This window comes from Protopterus annectens, chromosome 7.part0 (genome assembly GCF_019279795.1).
Source record: "Protopterus annectens isolate FY-2018-M chromosome 7.part0, PAN1.0, whole genome shotgun sequence".
Classification (NCBI taxonomy): domain Eukaryota; kingdom Metazoa; phylum Chordata; order Ceratodontiformes; family Protopteridae; genus Protopterus; species Protopterus annectens.
This window is the reverse complement of record NC_056739.1, coordinates 453663184-453681534: the sequence shown is the minus strand read 5'-3', so window position 1 is coordinate 453681534 and position 18351 is coordinate 453663184. Positions and strand designations below refer to the sequence as shown.

General features: G+C 42.1%; 1 protein-coding gene across 1 annotated transcript in view; it reads left to right on the top strand.

Annotated features, from left to right (window-relative positions):
• GPS2 (G protein pathway suppressor 2) overlaps positions 1-18351 on the top strand; it is a 1799357-nt gene that overhangs the window by 1705237 nt on the left and 75769 nt on the right. The window contains exon 10 of the mRNA XM_044077034.1: positions 9358-9441. Within this exon, the coding sequence (XP_043932969.1) occupies positions 9358-9441 (84 nt within the window). The remainder of the gene's footprint in view (positions 1-9357; positions 9442-18351) is intronic.

Below are 18351 nucleotides of genomic sequence, written 5' to 3'. Positions count from 1 at the left end.
TATATATATATATATATATATATATATATATATATGTGTTTGTGTGTGTAATAGGATCGTGTTAATCTGTTAGTGTTTTTTGCCAATACACTATTTTTTCTGTGATACATTTTTTGTATCTTACTTTTTCCTTGATAGTATAGTGGTGCCTTGTGTTGTTAATATATCCAAGGAAGACAAGGAAATCAAACAATCTGGTTTTAAAAAGTGTGAGTCTTATACCAAAAGATGTCACTTACTGACAGGTGCACAAGTTGCATTTATTGTCTAGCTGCAGTTCACTTCCAAGATTCCTCCTCCATTTGCCATGGCTTTTGTTTGATAGTGTTACAGGAGCTCAGGAATAAGTTAATTGTTAGGGGTTTGCTTAAAACTCCCCTTGATGTACTAGAAGGTACCCAGATTTCCTCAAAACCCTCTGTCTCCCAAATCTGAATAATCCACAAACCAGTCTTCTACGGCTGCTATGACTGATCTTGCAAGAGAAGTAGCAAAGGCTGCAGACCAGAAGAATGTTTGGCCCGAGAAATCATCTCCATCGCTTCCTCAAGGGTTAATGGAAGTGAGTAGGAGTCATAGTCTGAGCCAATCTCCTCGGTTCCTCATTTACCATTATTAGAATGCATAGCTGGTAGTTTTATGTCCTCATCCCCATCCTCCCAATCCTTCAGGAGCTTATCTGATGACTACGTGGAACTGTTAGTCAAGAGGTTACTTCAGACAACGGCACTGGCCAAATTTTTGAGTCCTGCCCATAAGGAACTGGAGTCGACACCTTAGCCCTTGCTTCTTTTCCTCCTCCGACCCGAGTGGTTTATGCCGGCGTGCTTGGTTGTCTTTGTGGTGAACCATCAGGTCCGAGACTCCTCCCTGAGTTTTTGGCCCCGACTCCTTTTCTGACCTCCTCAGTACCATCTTCTGTTAAGGGGTCTGGCAGCTGACACTCCTGTGTTGGGTCCACAGGAGAGTCGGGTCGAGCACTTGTATCTCAATCTACCTGTCGGGGCTTCATCGCAGGTGAGCACGGGTCCTCTGAGTCCACTTCCTTGGTACGGGGGAAGTCTTCTGTTTCTTCAGAATCGGAGGCTATTTCGTGCCAGGATCGTGGTGCCTTCGAGTTGTAAGTGTGCTTTCACCCCAGACAGCTTCACCTTCTGATCCAGGCAGTCTTCCCCAAAAGTCCAGTGTCTGCCTCTGTGCCATCCCTCCCCCCAAACGTAGAGAACCGATGCTCCAGGACACCCCATTGGTTGAGTCACTGTCTTCTAAAGTCTTCCCAGAGGACCCCTCCAGAGGGTCCCATGAGGATTCTGTCAGCTCTGATACAGACTTAAAGGATTCAGAAGGGTTCCCACAGTCACCCTCTGAGGATGTCTGCTTTTCAGACATCCTATAGATCCTGAAACAGACAGGTGGCTGAAGACTCTTACCCCTTTTGATGAGTCGTCTGTATAGCTGGAGGTATTTGGATCTTGACCCTCCACCTCTTGGGTGTCTCCGCCTTTCAGATGGTTTCTTGGTGTCATTCGAAAGGTGGGGTCTCCCCAGAATCTTTAGGACCTGTTCCGAGGAGGCCAAATAATTTCATTACCGACCCTTCAAACAAGGAATTTTTGACATAGGTGTTCCGGTAGATGCTATGGTGATAGCGGCGGCCACCAAAAAGGAGTTGGCTGAGACTTCATCTGTCCATCCTCTGAAAAAGGAATCTCGAACGATGGACAGATATGGGAAGTGTATGTTTTCATCAGCTGCCTTTACTCACCGGCCACAGAGCTACCTAACCCACTTTATCAGGCTTCAGTGGGATCTCCTGAAGGAGTTTGGAGATACCTTCCAAGGTGCTATAACTGCTGGGGTGTTGGACAAAGTCTTCTCTCAGCTTACTACCTTAGGTTCTATAGTCAACTCCCCAATGCTGCTCATCTCTTATGCAGCTGATGGAGCTAGTAGGGCAGCAGGCACAGGAATAGCTCTCAGGAGACATTCCTGGATGTGTGTTTTCAGAACTCTTTGTTTTCTTCATAAACACCCGTTTTGATGGCTTGTTTTTGTTCGACCCAAAAGTAGAAGAGACTCTGACCCGCTGTGAACAGGAAGGCAAAACTCTGGCTGCCGTGTAAGTACGTTTTTCCATCCATACCAGGCCTTACACCCAAGGCCAGAAGGGCAAGAAGATGTGGTTCTGTAAAACCCAAAGAGCTTCGGACACGCCTTGTGAATTTTCCCCTAGGGGCAGAGGGGAAAACAACAATGGAAGACGCCATTCATGCATCAAAGGGGGTCCGCAAAATGAGGTCAACAGAGATGCTTTCTCTGGCAGGCCCTTCCAACGCTACTGAAAGGAGGCCCATCTGCCCACCTCTGGAGGCAGTCTGGGACAGACTTATCACTGTACCCAAAAGCCTGGCTTAACATCACTCGAGACAAATTGGTACAGTCCATTATATCTAGGGTATACAACATACCCTTCTCCACCCCACCCCCACAAAGAAATCAGTCCCAGGCATTCAACCCTGTCAAAGGGATCAAGCAACCTTAGAGATTCAAAGGTTGCTAGAAAAAGTGTCATCCAAAAAGTCCCCACAGGCCAAATCGTATCTGGAACTTACTCAAGGTTCTTTGTAGTTCCTTTGAAGACGGGGACTGGAGACTCATTTTGGATCTCAGCAGACTAAACAAGTCTGTCAAGAAAACGAAGTTCCGGATGGTGACACTGCAGTCTCTTCTCCCATTTCTGGGAAAAGACGATTGGATGTGCTCAGTCGACCTCCAGGATGCATACTACCATAGAAAGATGGACAGGTGATCCAGGAGAAATCTGCACTTGTGGCTGGGAGCCAGTCACTACTAATTCAGAGCTCTGCCCTTTGGACTCGCTACCGCCCCCAGTGTGTTTACCAAATGCATAGCAGTAGTCGCCGCTTGCTTGAGACGGCTAGGCTTCCAGCTGTTTCCATAATAAGACTGACTCCTCACCGCTACCACCGAGCATCTACTAACCAAGACGAGACACCACCATCCATCTATGCTCGGAGCTGGGCATTACCATACATTTCGAAAAATCTGCCTTGTTGCCATCACAGCGTATTACATACATAGGAGCAGAATTAAACACAAAAAACATGGTAGCAGAATTGCTTCTAGACAGGGTACAGAGACTCTGCCATCAAGTGTTCATCTTGCTTTTGAAGAAAAAAATACAGTCAAAGTTTGTTCTAAAGGTCTTAGGCACTATTGTGGCTGCTGTAACGCTCTGTAGCACCTTTACATATGAGAATTCTATAGAGGCTACTGTTTGCTCAGTGGTCTATGCAGGAGTCGCCCATGTCCCACAAGATCTTCATCACAGACTCCTGCAAGAAGGATCTACACTGGTGGCTTCAATAAACACAGGTGACTCTAGGCAGGCCATTCACTGTCCCCCAGCCAGTAGCTGCAGTGACCACGGATGCTTCCCAGATGGGGGCGTCATTATCTGGGAAAGACCATCCAAGGAATTTGTCAGGAACATGAGTACCATTTGCACATCAGTGTCCTAGAGATGAGGGTGGTGCTTCTGGCATTCCAGGCATTCCAAAACTCTCTTTCAGTATGTACGATTGCAGTACAGACAGACATGTCACTGGTGTGGTGCATCAACAAACAGGGCAGAACCCGATCCTATCTCCTGCATGGAGAGGCCCTGAGAGTATGGCAGTGGGCAATAACTTCTCAATGTTTTCTGATTGCAATGCATATTCCAGGGAAATCCAACGTGATAACAGACAAATTAAGCAGAGCAATTTTGATGCCTCAGAAGTCCCTAAAACAGGAAATTGCAAATCAAATTTTTCACAAGTGGGGCCAGTCTTGCTGCGACCTTTTTGCCACGTCCATAAACGCCAAATGCAGCAGCTACCTTGGGGGGGGGGGGTCACCAAGGGATGCACTTGTTCACGACTGGCCCCCAAGACTTCTTTATGCCTTCCCCCCCATTTCCACTAATCTCCAGAGTTCTACAGAAAGCCAGATTGTTGAGTTGCAGGGTAATTCTCATCACTCCGTACTGGCCTTGAAAAATCTGGTTCCCCTTCCTTTGGACCCATCTCCAGGAGGAGCTTTGGATTCTGGACTCTGTACCAGATCTTCTGACCCATCAGTCAAGAATGCTCCATCCCTCTATACAGTCCCTCAAATTGACAGCTTAGCTGCTCCTCTACCAATCTTAGCCACGCTTCTAGACATATAACCTGCAGTGCGTCATATTTTGGTCTCATCCTGTAAGACTGCAGCCAGGAAACTGTACACTAGCAAATGGAAGAGGTTTGTCTTCTTGGGCTTTGCAAAAATTCTAGACTTTTTAGCAGAGATTTTCAGTGGAGGTGCAGCTACTGTACGTGTACAATTAGCTGCCATTTCCAACTATTACATATGAGATATGGGGTCAAAAATAATGTCTCATGATTATGCAAAGCCTTCGAGAGGTATTTTTACTAAGGCCTCCATTAAGGGAACCACCTCTCCTTGGGAGCTCAGTTTAGTTCTTACTACACTGACCCCCCCCCTCCCCTTATGAACCAGATTCCTCCTGTCATTTGAAATTTCTTACCTGGAAGACTCTTTTTTGACAGCTATTACTTTGGCTAGGAGGGGTTTCAGAATTCCAAGCTCTGTCTATACACCCTCCTTATTTAGTGTTGCACAAAGACGGTCTCTCTCTTAGAACTAATCCTTCCTTTTTTCCCCAAGGTATGTTCAGAGACCAATTTGAATCAGTCTATTGACCTGCCAATCTTTTTCCCAAACTATGGAAACAGGGCGGAATATATGCTTCATCAGTTAGATGTGCACAGACAACTATGTTTCTACCTACAAAGGACCAAGGAGTTTAGAAAATCTGATCAATTATTTGAGTGGCACACCAGTTTCTAAAGTTACCTTATCAAAATGGCTGATACCATTTCCTATGCATATAATTCTCAGCATAGACAATTGCCAGGGAAGATTTGAGGCCACTCAAGAGCTATTTCAACTTTGGTCGTCTTTCAGGCAGGATTACCTATGGATTCAATCTGTGCTGCAGCCACATGGGTCAAACCTCATACCTTTATCACTCATTACAGAGTAGACATGGCCTCCCGGAACAGAGCTTCATTTGGTGTCATGGTTCTGATGAGTCTACTCCCTTGAGCCACCCAAGAAAGAAGGTGCTGGGGACACTGTCCCAACCAGCAAGAAAGAAGGCGAGATAGGACAACATAACATAAAGTAGTTATGTACTCACCATAACGTTCCATATTTGTTCATAATCTCGCCTTCTTTCTTGAGTCCCAACCTCCTTCCCCCTTCCTTCACTCCTGGAGGATCGAGAGAAACATTTGAATTGGTTACTAACATACTCCAGTTTCCTTCTTGCCTCATAAGACTTAGGCTAAGGATGATTAACTCTGTGTGTGTGTGTGGGGTGTTAGTTTCTGTTTTGTTAGGGTTTGCAAACAAGATCTGGGTTACCTTCTCTGGGCATCATGGGATAAGTGTATAACCTCAAGGCAATGGAAGCTCTCGAGCTTTAGTAAAATGCTGAGTCAGAACCGATGCTCTGTTCCGAACCCAAACAGCAAGAAAGAAGGAGATTATGGACAAACATGTAACATTATGGTAAGAACATATCTTTTTTTAGCAGCTCTCAAAATTTCCAAGGCTTTCCTCAAGGGTACATTTTTATGTCCTTCAGTCAGGGACCCGGGCCTTTTTTGGGATTTGCCCATCATGCTTCAGATGTTGGCTGCTTCTCATTTTAAGCCGTCTGCTACAATTGACTTAGTCATCTTGCAAGACCTTATTCTTGGTAGTGATTACTTCCACCAAGCAGGTGCCAGCGTTGCAAGCCCTTTCATCAGTACCTCTGTACTTTTTTGTTTCATAAAGACGGGCTCCCTGTACATAGATGCTTCTTTTCTTCCTAAGGTGGCTATGGAGAACAATTTGAACCACTCCATTCATTTACTTGAAATTTTTCCTAAGTTTTCCAAAAAAGTGGAATGCATGCTGCATAGTCTCTATGTTCAGACAGTTGAAGTTTTATATGGAGAGAATGAAATCTTTCAGAAAGTCTGATCACTTGTTTATTTTTCAAAATCCCAGTTGGACATGTCCTTGTCTAAGGTTACTCCCTCCAAATGAGAAACTCTTTTTTGGGTATAGTTTGATTGAAAAGCACTTGCAGGGTAAAAAACCAGAAGGTCATTCTCCTAGAGCTATGACTACTACAGCATTGTTGTCTAGAGCTGTGTTGGATGATTTGTGCATCTGCTGCCGGGTAGGTCCTCACATCTGTGTGCCCCACTACAAATTTTAGTCAAGGTCCAGGGCTTCCTTTGGTTCCACCGTATTGCACAGTATCTTTCTGTGAGACCTCCATGGAGTTTTTTTGGCTGGGGACTCTGTCTCAGTGGTTGAATCCAGATGGAAAAGAAAACATTGGATATGAAAGTTATGTACTTACCATAATGACAAATCCATGTTGTCGCTTCCCATCTGGTTCAACATTCCTTCCCTCTGACCATTTTATTTTTGCAGTATGTTTGACCATGGAATGACCGAGTCATGGAGATACCTCTTTCCTTTCTGTTTTGAGGTGCTTTATTGCCCATGGAGTTTTGAGTATTGTCACTGTTTGATAATATGGGGCAAAATTTGAGGTAGTCCTGAGGAGTGAGTGATTTATTGGGGGGGGGGGGGGGGGCAGAGCTCAACAGGATGAAGTCTGTGAAATCTGGACGGGCTCATGTCTGATTGCACACAGGTTGAACCAGACAGAAGCAAACAACACGGATATTTTTTGTTATGGTAAGTACATAACTTTCTTTCCTTCCTTTTGGAAGTGTTCAGGGGCAGTTTCTACAAGCTTCCTCACAGATTGAATTTCCTCATACAAGATTGGGTTGTTTGATGCATCCCAATCCCAAACAACTGCGTTTGACTTGATGGAGGATAACATTTTAATACTTTTTAAGAAACTGCCTTCTGAGGATGTGCAGCAGGTGTTAATGGAGGAAAGGAAGCCTGTTTCTGGAAAATCGTACATTAACAAATGGAAAAGGTTTTCTAGTTGATGCCAGCTAAACAAGCAGCACACCCATTCACATTTACTGTTTCTCTGGTTTTACAGTATTTGTGTTACTATCCTATGGTCATTCTTACTTCCCTGTCAAGGTTCATTTGTCAGCCATTTCTGCTCGTCTACCAATATATCCTACTCTTTAGTTGCATGTGAATGTTTGTTTTTTCTAGAACGTAAAAATGAGGGAGAAAGGATACTGCATACCTCTGATGTCCACAGACAACTCGGTTACTATCTTGACAGAACAAAATATTTCAAAAGTTGTGGTCAGTTCATTTCTTGTGAAGGTGAAAAGACAGGACAACCTATGTCAAAGCAAACTATTTCCTTTTGTTATTTCCACCACAGCAAAATTATTCCAGGAAGGGACAAGGCTCACACTACCAGGTATGGATTTCATCTTTGTTTTTTTAGAAAGGGTTGTATTCTAGAAGCTTGGTCCTCAGTACATACTTCTGCAAAACACTCTAAAATAAATTAATTCTCTAGGAGCTCCTGGACTATTCCCCTTTCTCCTCCCAGTTCTTCTAAGCTGTGGTAATCTACCCGTATAGCTCAGGCCACTCCAGTAGTGAACATTCAAACCTGTTCTGTTTTGGTAAGTTTACTTACACAACTGTACTTTAAGAAGTAGGATGCCCTCTCTGAAGGTATGGACAAAAGATACTGTCCTTTAGCTGTTTTGTATTCAGGAGAAGGAGAGGTGTCCCAATATTCAATGTGCAATTTTAACAACAAGTAAAGGGGATCCCATTCATTAAGCCAAGGCAAAGAAAATATTCTCATCATTTTTTTTAATATAATCTTTTTTTTCTCACTACCTGCTGATCACAAGCCTATCTCCAATTTGTCTGAGCCCCTTCATTCATAGGTAAATACTAGGCCTTGACTCAGCAAACTGTTAACAAGCCTAGCCAATAACCAGAGGTCAGAATCAAACCTTGTACCTATGAAGTAAAGATTTTAACCATTATGCCAACTGTACTTGTTTCTTATCAATGACTATTTGGGCATTGCCTCATGCAGTAACTAACAAGTATGAACCCATCATCCAGGCAGGTAGCCAACAAGTATGATCCCCCCCCTCAAACAGGTAAGAAGGTTGCTCTTTACCCTAGCCATATTTTTGACCGCCGGTTTTTCACTGTGAATGGCTGTCTAGCCCCATGTTATGCCCATCTTCAGGTGAGTAGTCTGGAAGCCCACAGGAGAGATCTGGTTTCACCATCAGACCTCCTGCAGCTTTAAAACCCACCAAAAGGTTCAATGCTCCCCTAATGCTGCTTTTTTTTTTTGATCTGGCCAAGGGTTTTCATAAGGACAGCTGAGCATTTCTGTTAACCCCTAATTGTACCCTGCCCAGTGACTGACATAAGCACTTTTGTTACTGGAGGCCTACAATGCTGTCATTTGAGAGTTACCATCACTGGCTTGGTATCCTCTAGCCCACTTCCCTAATCCTGCCATTCAGTTCTGAGTACGCCTAAGCTTTCATTGTGGTGATTGGTCAAATGGCACATCTATCTCTTCCCAGGATGGGGGAGCCAGAATTGGCCATTCACTTCCATTCCCCTGCCCTGGCTGCCCCAGCACTAGGGCTGCTCCTCAGACTCTTGCCATCTGGGTCCTAGTCAGGGCTTTATCCCTCTACACCATGACACCATGCAGTATCAGTTTCCTTATATACATGCAGAATACAGCTTATTAAGTATGGGGTCTGCATGAAGACATTTATAATATGCAAAACATCCGTTTGTGAATGTATGAAAGAGAATGGCATCTTTTCACCTTAGTATTGTAAATGCACCTAAAAACTGATATCAGTGTTTTCATAAAATTGTTTTTGTATGAATAGCACAACAGAAAGGTCACCCTGAGATCATTGCATATATCTTAAAACTGATGGAATGGAATATCCCATGGTCAGTTTCCCTCTCTCTCTCTCTCTCTCTCTCTCTCTCTAACACCTCTATAAATTCTGGTCTGTAACCGATAAGGCTCACACTAGTTTTTAAACATAGAATTTCTTGGTCAGTGTATTGGTTTTCCATAGCCAAGTAATGGCTTGTCTAGCATTCATCTATTTTTTGTAGATGAACAGAGCTCTGTAATGCTAGGTCATTCCTACAGAGGTTGCCTCATAGCAGAATAATACAGAGTGAGATGTCACTGATTTGTTAACTCGTTGCTTTAACTAATTTTATTAACATCTGGCTGACTACTTATTTTCTTGGATTTTTTTTTTTATACAGCCTAGCCTGACATACGCCCATCCAACTCGGCCAGCTTCCCCGGGAACCTTTCCTCATGGGACACCACCTCAGCAAGCACATCAGGTAGGTCAACACTTTTGCTTGGTTGGAGAGTGACGCCGAGTCTGATGTGGAGGTTTAGTAGTCTTTTTTTTTAATCTTTTCTTTTTTGAGTTTTAGTTTTAGGTTTTCCACCTGAAAGTAATGGAATAATTATGATATTACTTTCCCTGTTTTCTCTTGCTCATGGCCCAAAGCACTGACTTACATGTCTTCATTTATGGTTGTTTGCCACTGAACATCAACTATCAATATTGGCTTATATCTACCCCACCCCCAAATGAGAGCATGAAATCTCATCTGCTGCAACAGCTCATGTTGATGCTCCTGGACTTGAGGCTTCGTCTAAGTTCCAGCTGGGGGAGAGTTGTAACTGCATTAGCACCAGCAGGAGGTTCCTCTACTCCATTTGCTCAGAGTCTGTGTTGTAGAGTTGAAATATGAAGAAGGTGAGTTGTAGGCCATAAAAACAGGATTATCCACCTGTGTCCAAAATCTAAGCTCTCTATAAAGTGTTGAGCAGGAAATAGCAAAATGCTATGATAGTTACAGAAATCTGCTGTACACAAGATCATTTGTGGTATTTACATATATTAGCTGACCAGTTCAGAGTGAACATGGGGTGGGAACGAGGGAATGGTCTGGTTAACGAAAATGATCAGAACACAAAAGAGTAAATAGGCGAAAAGACACCATGTTATGGCATCATTTCCACTGTCTCTGATGCCATAGCATAGGCGAGAAGGCACCATGCTATGGCATCAGAGACAGTGGAAATGATGCATTCTTCAAATGTCTTATTTAGGCCCACATGTCATTTTTCTTTACAGGTTTTTCTTGATAGTGCAATGAATAGGATAATTTTTGTTTTACTTGGATCACTTGTCTATGTACTTAAAGGATTTTCAACTGGAAACAGACTGCCTGCCTTGCTTGGATTACTTTCAAATATTTAGTAATCCTGTAGAGTTTTATATATATATATTTATTTTATTTTATTTTTTTTTTTTTACTTAAGACGAGTTTGCTACTTCTACTACTTTTGTCTGATCTGATTAATATACAGTGATTAACTAGAGATATATGGAGTGAAAATCTTCCACACAAAAGTTTCTTACACTGTTTTGATAATTGCACATTGCAGACACCTTTGCAATCAAGAGCTACTTTTTTTTTTTTTTTTTTTTTTTAACTACAAATTGTATCGGGATTATCATTCAGCATCTGAAAGTTAAAGTTGCTTGACGTGACAAAAGTAGCAATAGTGATGTTAATACCCTTATTTGACATTGTAGACCATTCATAACTTTAATTTTTAATCAAGGTGGAACATTGGCCCGTTAGACTCTTTCTCAACCTGGATATGACAACAAAAAATATTTAACATTTGTTAACAGTTACGCTGTGCAAAGTTTTTTCATGACAAAAATAGGATGTACAAAAACAAGAAGTTAAAACTGTAAAAGTATAAATACAAACATTGGCGTATGTATATACGTGTGTGTGTGTGTGTGTGTGTGTGTGTGTGTGTGTATGTATGTATGTATATATATATATATATATATATATATATATATGTGTGTGTATATGTATATGTATGTATGTATACGCACACACATACATATATATATATATATATATATATATATATATATATATATATGTGTGTGTGTGTGTGTGTGTGTGTATGTATACGCACACACACACATACATATATATATAGAAAACCAGAAAAATAGGTGTGACCTCTTGGGTTTTCGATCCTGAGTGATGCCTGCCCGGAGGGAAGGAATATCCAACTTTACAAAGCCTTTCACTCTTGATCCTAAACGGTGAACAGATTTCCACATGTAGTCGGTGGTGGAGCTAGCTCTAAAAAGAGCTATTTTAGCCCTGTGGGCAGCTGGAGCTCTATATAGAGCTGTTACAGATCTCTATGAGCTCTGAGAAGAGCTGTTTTGTGTTTAGAATGCCCTTTCGGGCAGATGCGGTAGTTCTAAAAAGAACTGTTTTGTTTGGTTCACCAAAGCTGTGTCTGTGCCTCCGGCTGGTCTTACCGAAGCTGATACAGATTTCTCTGAGCTCTGAGAAGGGCCTATTTGTGTTTTGAATGCCCATTCGGGTGTTGGTGGTAGCTCTAATAAGAACTTTTTTGTTTTATTCTTCAATGTGTCTCTGGTTGCTCTTACCAGAGCTTTCACAGATGTCTGTGAGCTCTGAGAAGAGCTGTCTGGTGTAAGGTGCAGATCCACGTGAGCTCTGAAAAGAGCTGTTTTGTGTATGGACACAATGGGCTCTGAGAAGAGCTGCTGTTGTGTCCTTCGGTGTTCCGCGGTGGTGTCGATCTCAGTTGTCCTTCTTGAACAGATGTTCGGTTCTTTTGCTATGTGTGAGTCCTAAAAAGGACTATTTGTGCACTCCCCAAGCACTGGTCAGAATGACCTGAGAGCTGTTGCTGTGCTGCTTTTATGCTACTGTGGAGGGGGCGTGGTTGAGAGATGTCCAATGAGAAGTGACTAGTTGGGGGTGTGGCCCCTAGTAGGCCTACAAGGTGAAGACGGACCTGGTTGGAAGCATCTCATTCCTCTTATTTAGTTTTTTATTAACCAGCTTCTTGTTCATATGTGCCATTCCTAACCTCTAGCAATGCGTTGGAGCCTTTTGCTTTGTCACGATTATACCTATGTTTGAAAAAACTGTACTAAAACGTAAATTTAAATGTAACCAAAAAAATAATAAAAATTAAATTTAAAATTAAAATTGAACTGTAAAACTCTGGGGTTACTGACTATAGTTCTAAATTTAGACTTGCCACTGCCATCTGTAAAACATTGGAAGCAAGCTTGGTTCTGAGAAAGATTCTGAGATGTCCGGCGCTTTCGGGGCAGATAGGAAGGTAGCCTGTCTGCTGCTCCTTCATCAGGGAGAGCGTACATTAGGTAGTAAAAAGTTAACTGTAGTTTAACATTGAAATTTTACCTTTTAAATTAAAAATAATTAAAAGTTGAGCTAACAATTGTAACTTTTGTGAGGGCTGATACATTAACTTACTGCAATTTTAGTTCTGCTTATAAACAATTGATGTTCAAAAAATGAATACATTATGCCTTATACCAGTGAGAAAACAGTGAGCGAAATAGATAGCATATCTTACTAGGAGCCGATTAGTTGTAGTTAGTATGGTTAAGTGCCCTGAGGTTCAGGACTGGGGTGATGGTTTCCATGCAGTTGAGACCCTGAGGGTGCCTTGCTTCAAGTATATGTGTGGGTCGCCTTCTAAATTTTGAAGTTTCAAAACTTCAAAATTCTTATGGTCAAGACTATAAGATCGAAGTTTTGAAACTGTCTTTTTTTTATGTTTTTGCAAGGAGGCAAGCCCCCCCCCCCCCGCACCTCCCACACCCCTGCTAATTAAATATACCAACTCCAGGTTTGCACTACAGCAAGGAAAACTGTAAATGTACCATTCCACACTACAGCAATCTCTTTTTAAATGGTTTGAAGTTTCAAAATTTCAATCGTACGGTCTCGACCATAAGAAATTTCAAGTTTTGAAACTTGGAAATTTAGAAGTAAACCCATAAATGCATGCACAGAATTCCTTTTGTGCAGAAAGTGAGGCAAAAACTTTGAGGGGTTGATTTGTGGGAAAGGGAAAGGAAGTACTATTTAGGTGGAAGTGTTAAAATAGTAGGGAGTAGAAGGAGGGAAGGACAGAGGGATGGAGTAGGAGAGTGGGTAGGTTGAGGTATTGATGGGGGACTTAAAGAGGGAAGAATAGGAAAAGTAGGTGTGGCAAAAGATGCAACAAGAGTGGTGAAGGGAAAAGGAGGGGGGGGTGTTATAGGTAGACACTGGATGGCGGAAGGTAGAAGGCAACTGCAGTATTTTAATGACTGCATTAATTATGCTGGAAGTGATGTTTTGAATTTAACTTCTGTTAGGAAAAGCAATAGCAGTCCACGAGAGAAGTGGTGTCCCATCTTTGCTCTGATCTGTCCCAAGCCCCTCTAGTGTCTGCAGTGACTACTCCACATCAGTTTCCTTAGGTAGGTGTTTATAGAATTGGAGAAGTGTGACAGTTATTTCATTTCAGTGTAGGGGAAGTACCATATCAGCTGATTGGAAAAAAGCAATAATTAAAGCTATTTGTAAAAACAACTATGGCCGATTTTCTCATGTGTTGTTATTGATCTGTTAGTCCTCTGTCTTGAACTGGCATTTGTGGAAAAACATATATTTGGTAGATGGATTTCTATTTTAAAATAATTAGGGGTTAGATCCCAAGTTATGGTAAGTACATGTGTTGTCCGTTTTCATTCTTCCTCACTGATGGGTTCCAGTCCTCAGACCCGACTCTGCTGCATTTTCCAGACTTTAGATCCTAGTCTTGAGCTCCTCCCTCTTCTCATAATGTACTACACTACCTCTAACTTCTCAGATTAGGTTTGCTGACTCTGTAGAATTATAGAGACAGGACAGATAATGTAAGAATTACCACTCAAAAATGGAATTTGTGTAACATCCAATATCCTTCTAGAAAGATAAGGTCGGGGGATGGCTGGGAGGGAAGGTGAGGAAGAATGAAAATGGACAACATAGATACCAAGTTATGTTATAGTACATAACTCCTAAATCTGATGTCTTTTTCTTTTTTTTTCTTCCTCATTGATGGGTTAGAGTCCCCAGCTATATAATTCTTGGGAGGCCCTCAATGAAGGATATGCTAGGGCACTGTTGAACCAAAGGAAGGTCTACTTCTGTGGATTGTAATGCATCACAAGATTACACGTCTAAAAAAAAAAAAGTTACTATATTAAAATTATCAAGGAAATTGTGGCAGAAAAGTTGATGAAGTGGTCATAGATTTGGTAGAATGGCTCTAGGATGATGAGGTAATTCTAAACCACTTTGAAAATAAATCAGCAAAAATACGGTCAGTCTGTTTGGCCAGGATTATATTTGGGACAGCTTGACCCAAGTGGTTAGAAAGGAACAGGAAATAAACAGCTGGTCAGATTTTCTGTACTGTTGGTCCCATAAAAATTAAACATAATTGGCAGAAAAGAGAGAAAATATTCATGGACCTGGTAGGCTGGGCTTTTGGAGGATAGGGCAATTGTAAACTTTTTAATAAATGGATAATAAATATATACCATATGTAATCTATTCAGCTAGTGTGACTTTGGGCACTGCTTGACCTAAGTGATTGGGTGAAAGGATATAAATAGTTGATCATATTCTCTGTATTTTTTTTTGGTTGTTGGATAGAAATGCAGCTGTCTGTGAGCATCAAACAGGTGCGACATGTACTCAGCTTCATTACTAAGAATTGGGAAGAAGACCGGTGATAGAATTGACTGGTTAATATTTGATTCTGTGGTTTTTCTAGATGTAAAGGTAGGAAGTTGCCCTCTCCTTAAAAGGGGTTAGCCAGAAAGGAGACAGAATAATAGGTGAGAGAGGACAATGTTCGAAGTGGAAAGCCATATATGTAATTTATTTATTATAGTTTTATTTAACATTTGTTTACCGGAATTGACCAACTGGTTCAATAGAGCCTATTTTCATTGGAGGCTGAGGGAGAAAAATCCAAAGACATGCAAATATAACATTGCAAACATAATTATGGCAGTCAGTATTTTAAAATAAACTTCTCATAAGCCCAGAAAGGGTTGGGGGAGAGAGAGATTAGAAGCATACCTTATGCCAGGATAAACAAAGAAATGTTAGAGGTCCTGAACCTGCTGTCTACTGTCACGAACAAGGGGAGCAAGCCTGCACAGGCTTAGTAACTGGAAATAGAGAAACCATACAGTCAGTTTGAGGATGTGGAGATTAGGATATTGGATCTCCTAAGGGTGAGATAGGAGATCCCGACTGGGCTCCAGAATCCATGAAGGATATTTCAGATGAGACCTGAGTGATGGGCCCCACACTAGATAAAGCCAAAAAGGAGGAATGAGATAAACAGAGCACTACCACTTGCTAGGTTTTTGTAGAAACTTCAAGATCAATGATAAAGTGGAATAAGCATAAAGGAGTCTGGGGGGCCAATCACGAAACCAAGGGATTAGAGAGAAGTATCTGCTGTATTTGTAGTTAAGGGGGAAGCAAGAAGGTCATAACAAGGTTGGCTCCAATGGCTAAACATCAGGTTCTCAACTGATTGACTGAGGGACCACACATGAGGAGTCAGACTAGACCTACTGAGTCTGTCTCACAGAGCGTTCGATTTTCACAGTATGTGTGTTGTAGTTAGAAATCAATTTGAAGAAATTGCCCACTCCCCAACCCTCATGGCCTCTGTGCACAAGTGGTATGAATCGGGTTCCTCCTTGTTAGTTGATATACTAAGTTGCTGACATGCTGTTGTCAGTGTGCATTGCAATGGTCCCTATCGGAAGAACATCATGAAAGGCTTCCAGCACTAGTAGGACAGCTGTCATCTCTAGGACATTATAATGCAACCTAGTCTCCAGGGAAGACTACGTGCTTTGGACCATTTTTCACTTGACATGCATCCCCCCCTCCGGATGGGAAGCTTCTGTAATCGCTGTGGAGGGTGGGGGAGAACAGCCTGCCTAGAAATGGGTTGTTTGATTGGTTCTGTCAGCAAACATAATTGTAAATTCATTTTATAGGAACAGATAAAGGCTGAAAAGGAATAGCACCATGAGCTTGCAGAATTAATCTTGAAGGGGAACTGAAATGAGTCCCACACTAGATTTCCAAATGATGTGATGTGGTGAAGAATTCAAAGATGCTACCTGGTTTATGATTTGAGAACATATGAATTTCAAATACCGTACAGGAATAGATTCGATTTTGCCAGATTTATAGTAATGCCCAGTGATCTGGAGATTTGAAACAGGCAATCCCTGGCTTGTAACAGTTGATACCTGGTTGGAGCATTAAGGGGGCAGTCATTCAGATACAGCAACACTTACAATCCTTTGAGCTGCAGGTGAGTAACCACTACTGCCATGCATATGGAAAAACATCCTGGGGGCTGTGTCGAGTCTGAAGGGCAGAGCTCTGAACCAGTAATCACCGTCTCCTAGCCAGAAGCGCAGATGTCTTCTGGGGGGCCTGTTTAATTTGCTGTAACAGTACATGTCCTGAAAATGCATAGAATATATCCAGTCATCCTCACGCAGAACGGTAGGATGGACTGAAACATAAACATCTGGAATTTTGACTTTTCAACACATAGTTCATTTCCAAACTGGGAAAAAGGGAAGTCTGTTAAGCTGGTCTAGGAGTGCAGGTGCTGCAAAAAAAAATCTCCCGACTGCTTCCACAGATGGGCAGTTGGACAGTGCTGCTGGAGCACTGATGGGGTTTGGCAGAGAAAGTTTTCTGAAGTTCTTATTTTGAAGAGCACCTCTGCTTCTGTAGTCCAAGTTCCATACATAGCCTTTTAGGAGTACCTGCAGGTACAGTGGGCACATCCAAGGAGTCACCAGTGTGTGGAATAGGCGAAAATAGCATGTGGGACTGACTCTAAGAAGCCAGCACACCATCTCTTTCTGAGAGACCCTGTTAAGTAGGAAAAAAGTAGAAAATAAAAATTAAAAAAAAGCATATTGTCCTGGATCTGTTGAAAAAAGGGGACATACTGACCATCTATATAGTTTAATTTGCCAAATTTAGATCGGCACATAAAATTACCAACTGGAGAGAGGGCCAGCAAACCAAATTCATTCAAGGTTAAAAAAAAAAAGGGGGGGGGGTAAATCCAGTAGTAGTAGGAAAACTTCTCTCTAGTGAGATACAGTATCCCAGGCTAGGAAACAATACTGGTTACCCATCTGTGCAAGCCAAGACAGGGAGGGACTGAGTGGAAATCCATGCCAGAAGAAAAGAGCAAACAGTGAGGCTGGATTGGAGGGAATTTTGGAGATGCAAAAAGTGCATTGTCTCTACCTCTCGAATCCAAAGGACTTCAGATTTGCACCAAAAAAAAAACTGACTAACCTATATGAGCCTAGGATCCAAATAAACTTGTCAGAAATTGCACTGGTTCAACAACTCAAGTCTGATCCGAGAAGAGTTTGACACTTGTCTGTCAAAACCTTGGCTTAGAACAGGTCCAAGGAATTGCTTGAATCCAAAGAAGCTACGCCTACCCACAAAGTGTTCTGTCTGATCCTAAGCATAGAATGTGAGGATCTGTCTGATCCTAGACCTAGGGTCCAGTGATAAAAGGGGGGGGGTGTTATTTTCAAGGGAAAACTGCAGCTGATCAGATCCAAGTGTCTTGAATCCAAAGAATTTTCAAATTACCTGACATGTTGTTTTTACACCCAACCTGTCAGATCCATGGAGAACTTTAGATCCGAGGGAGATACAAGGATATTTGGATCTGAGGGCTAGAAGCCAAAGCCCTGTATTCTAGTTCCAAGTAATCTGCAGTGCCTGATTATACCCAGCCTGTCAGATCCATGGAGAACTTTGGATTCGAAGGAGTTCTAACAATCTTAGGATCCGAGGGCTAGAATCCGAAGCCATGTATGTTGGCCCCAAATAATCTACAGTGCTTGATTATATTTCTGTTGGATCATGGAGAACTTTGGATCCGAAGGAGGTCAAAGAATCTTTTGGGTCCAAGGGCTAGGATCCGAAGTTCTATATGTTAGCTCCAAGTAATCTGCAGTGCTTGATTACTGCCAACCTATTGGATCTGTGGAGAGCTTGGGATCCAAGGGCTAGGATCCGAATTCCTGAAAACTGGTACTTTCTTAAATAATGTCTGTCTTTGAAGAGGGGGTGAGGGGTTAGTCCCTGAAGGAACCATTGTAATCATGGACTATTTAGACCATCTGGAAACAAAAGTATGCTTCTCAACCTCTTAGCAACATATTGGACATGCACAGTTAACAGAGGGAGAGGAGCCCCAAAACAAGGATGCCTCTCACAAACCTATATTTT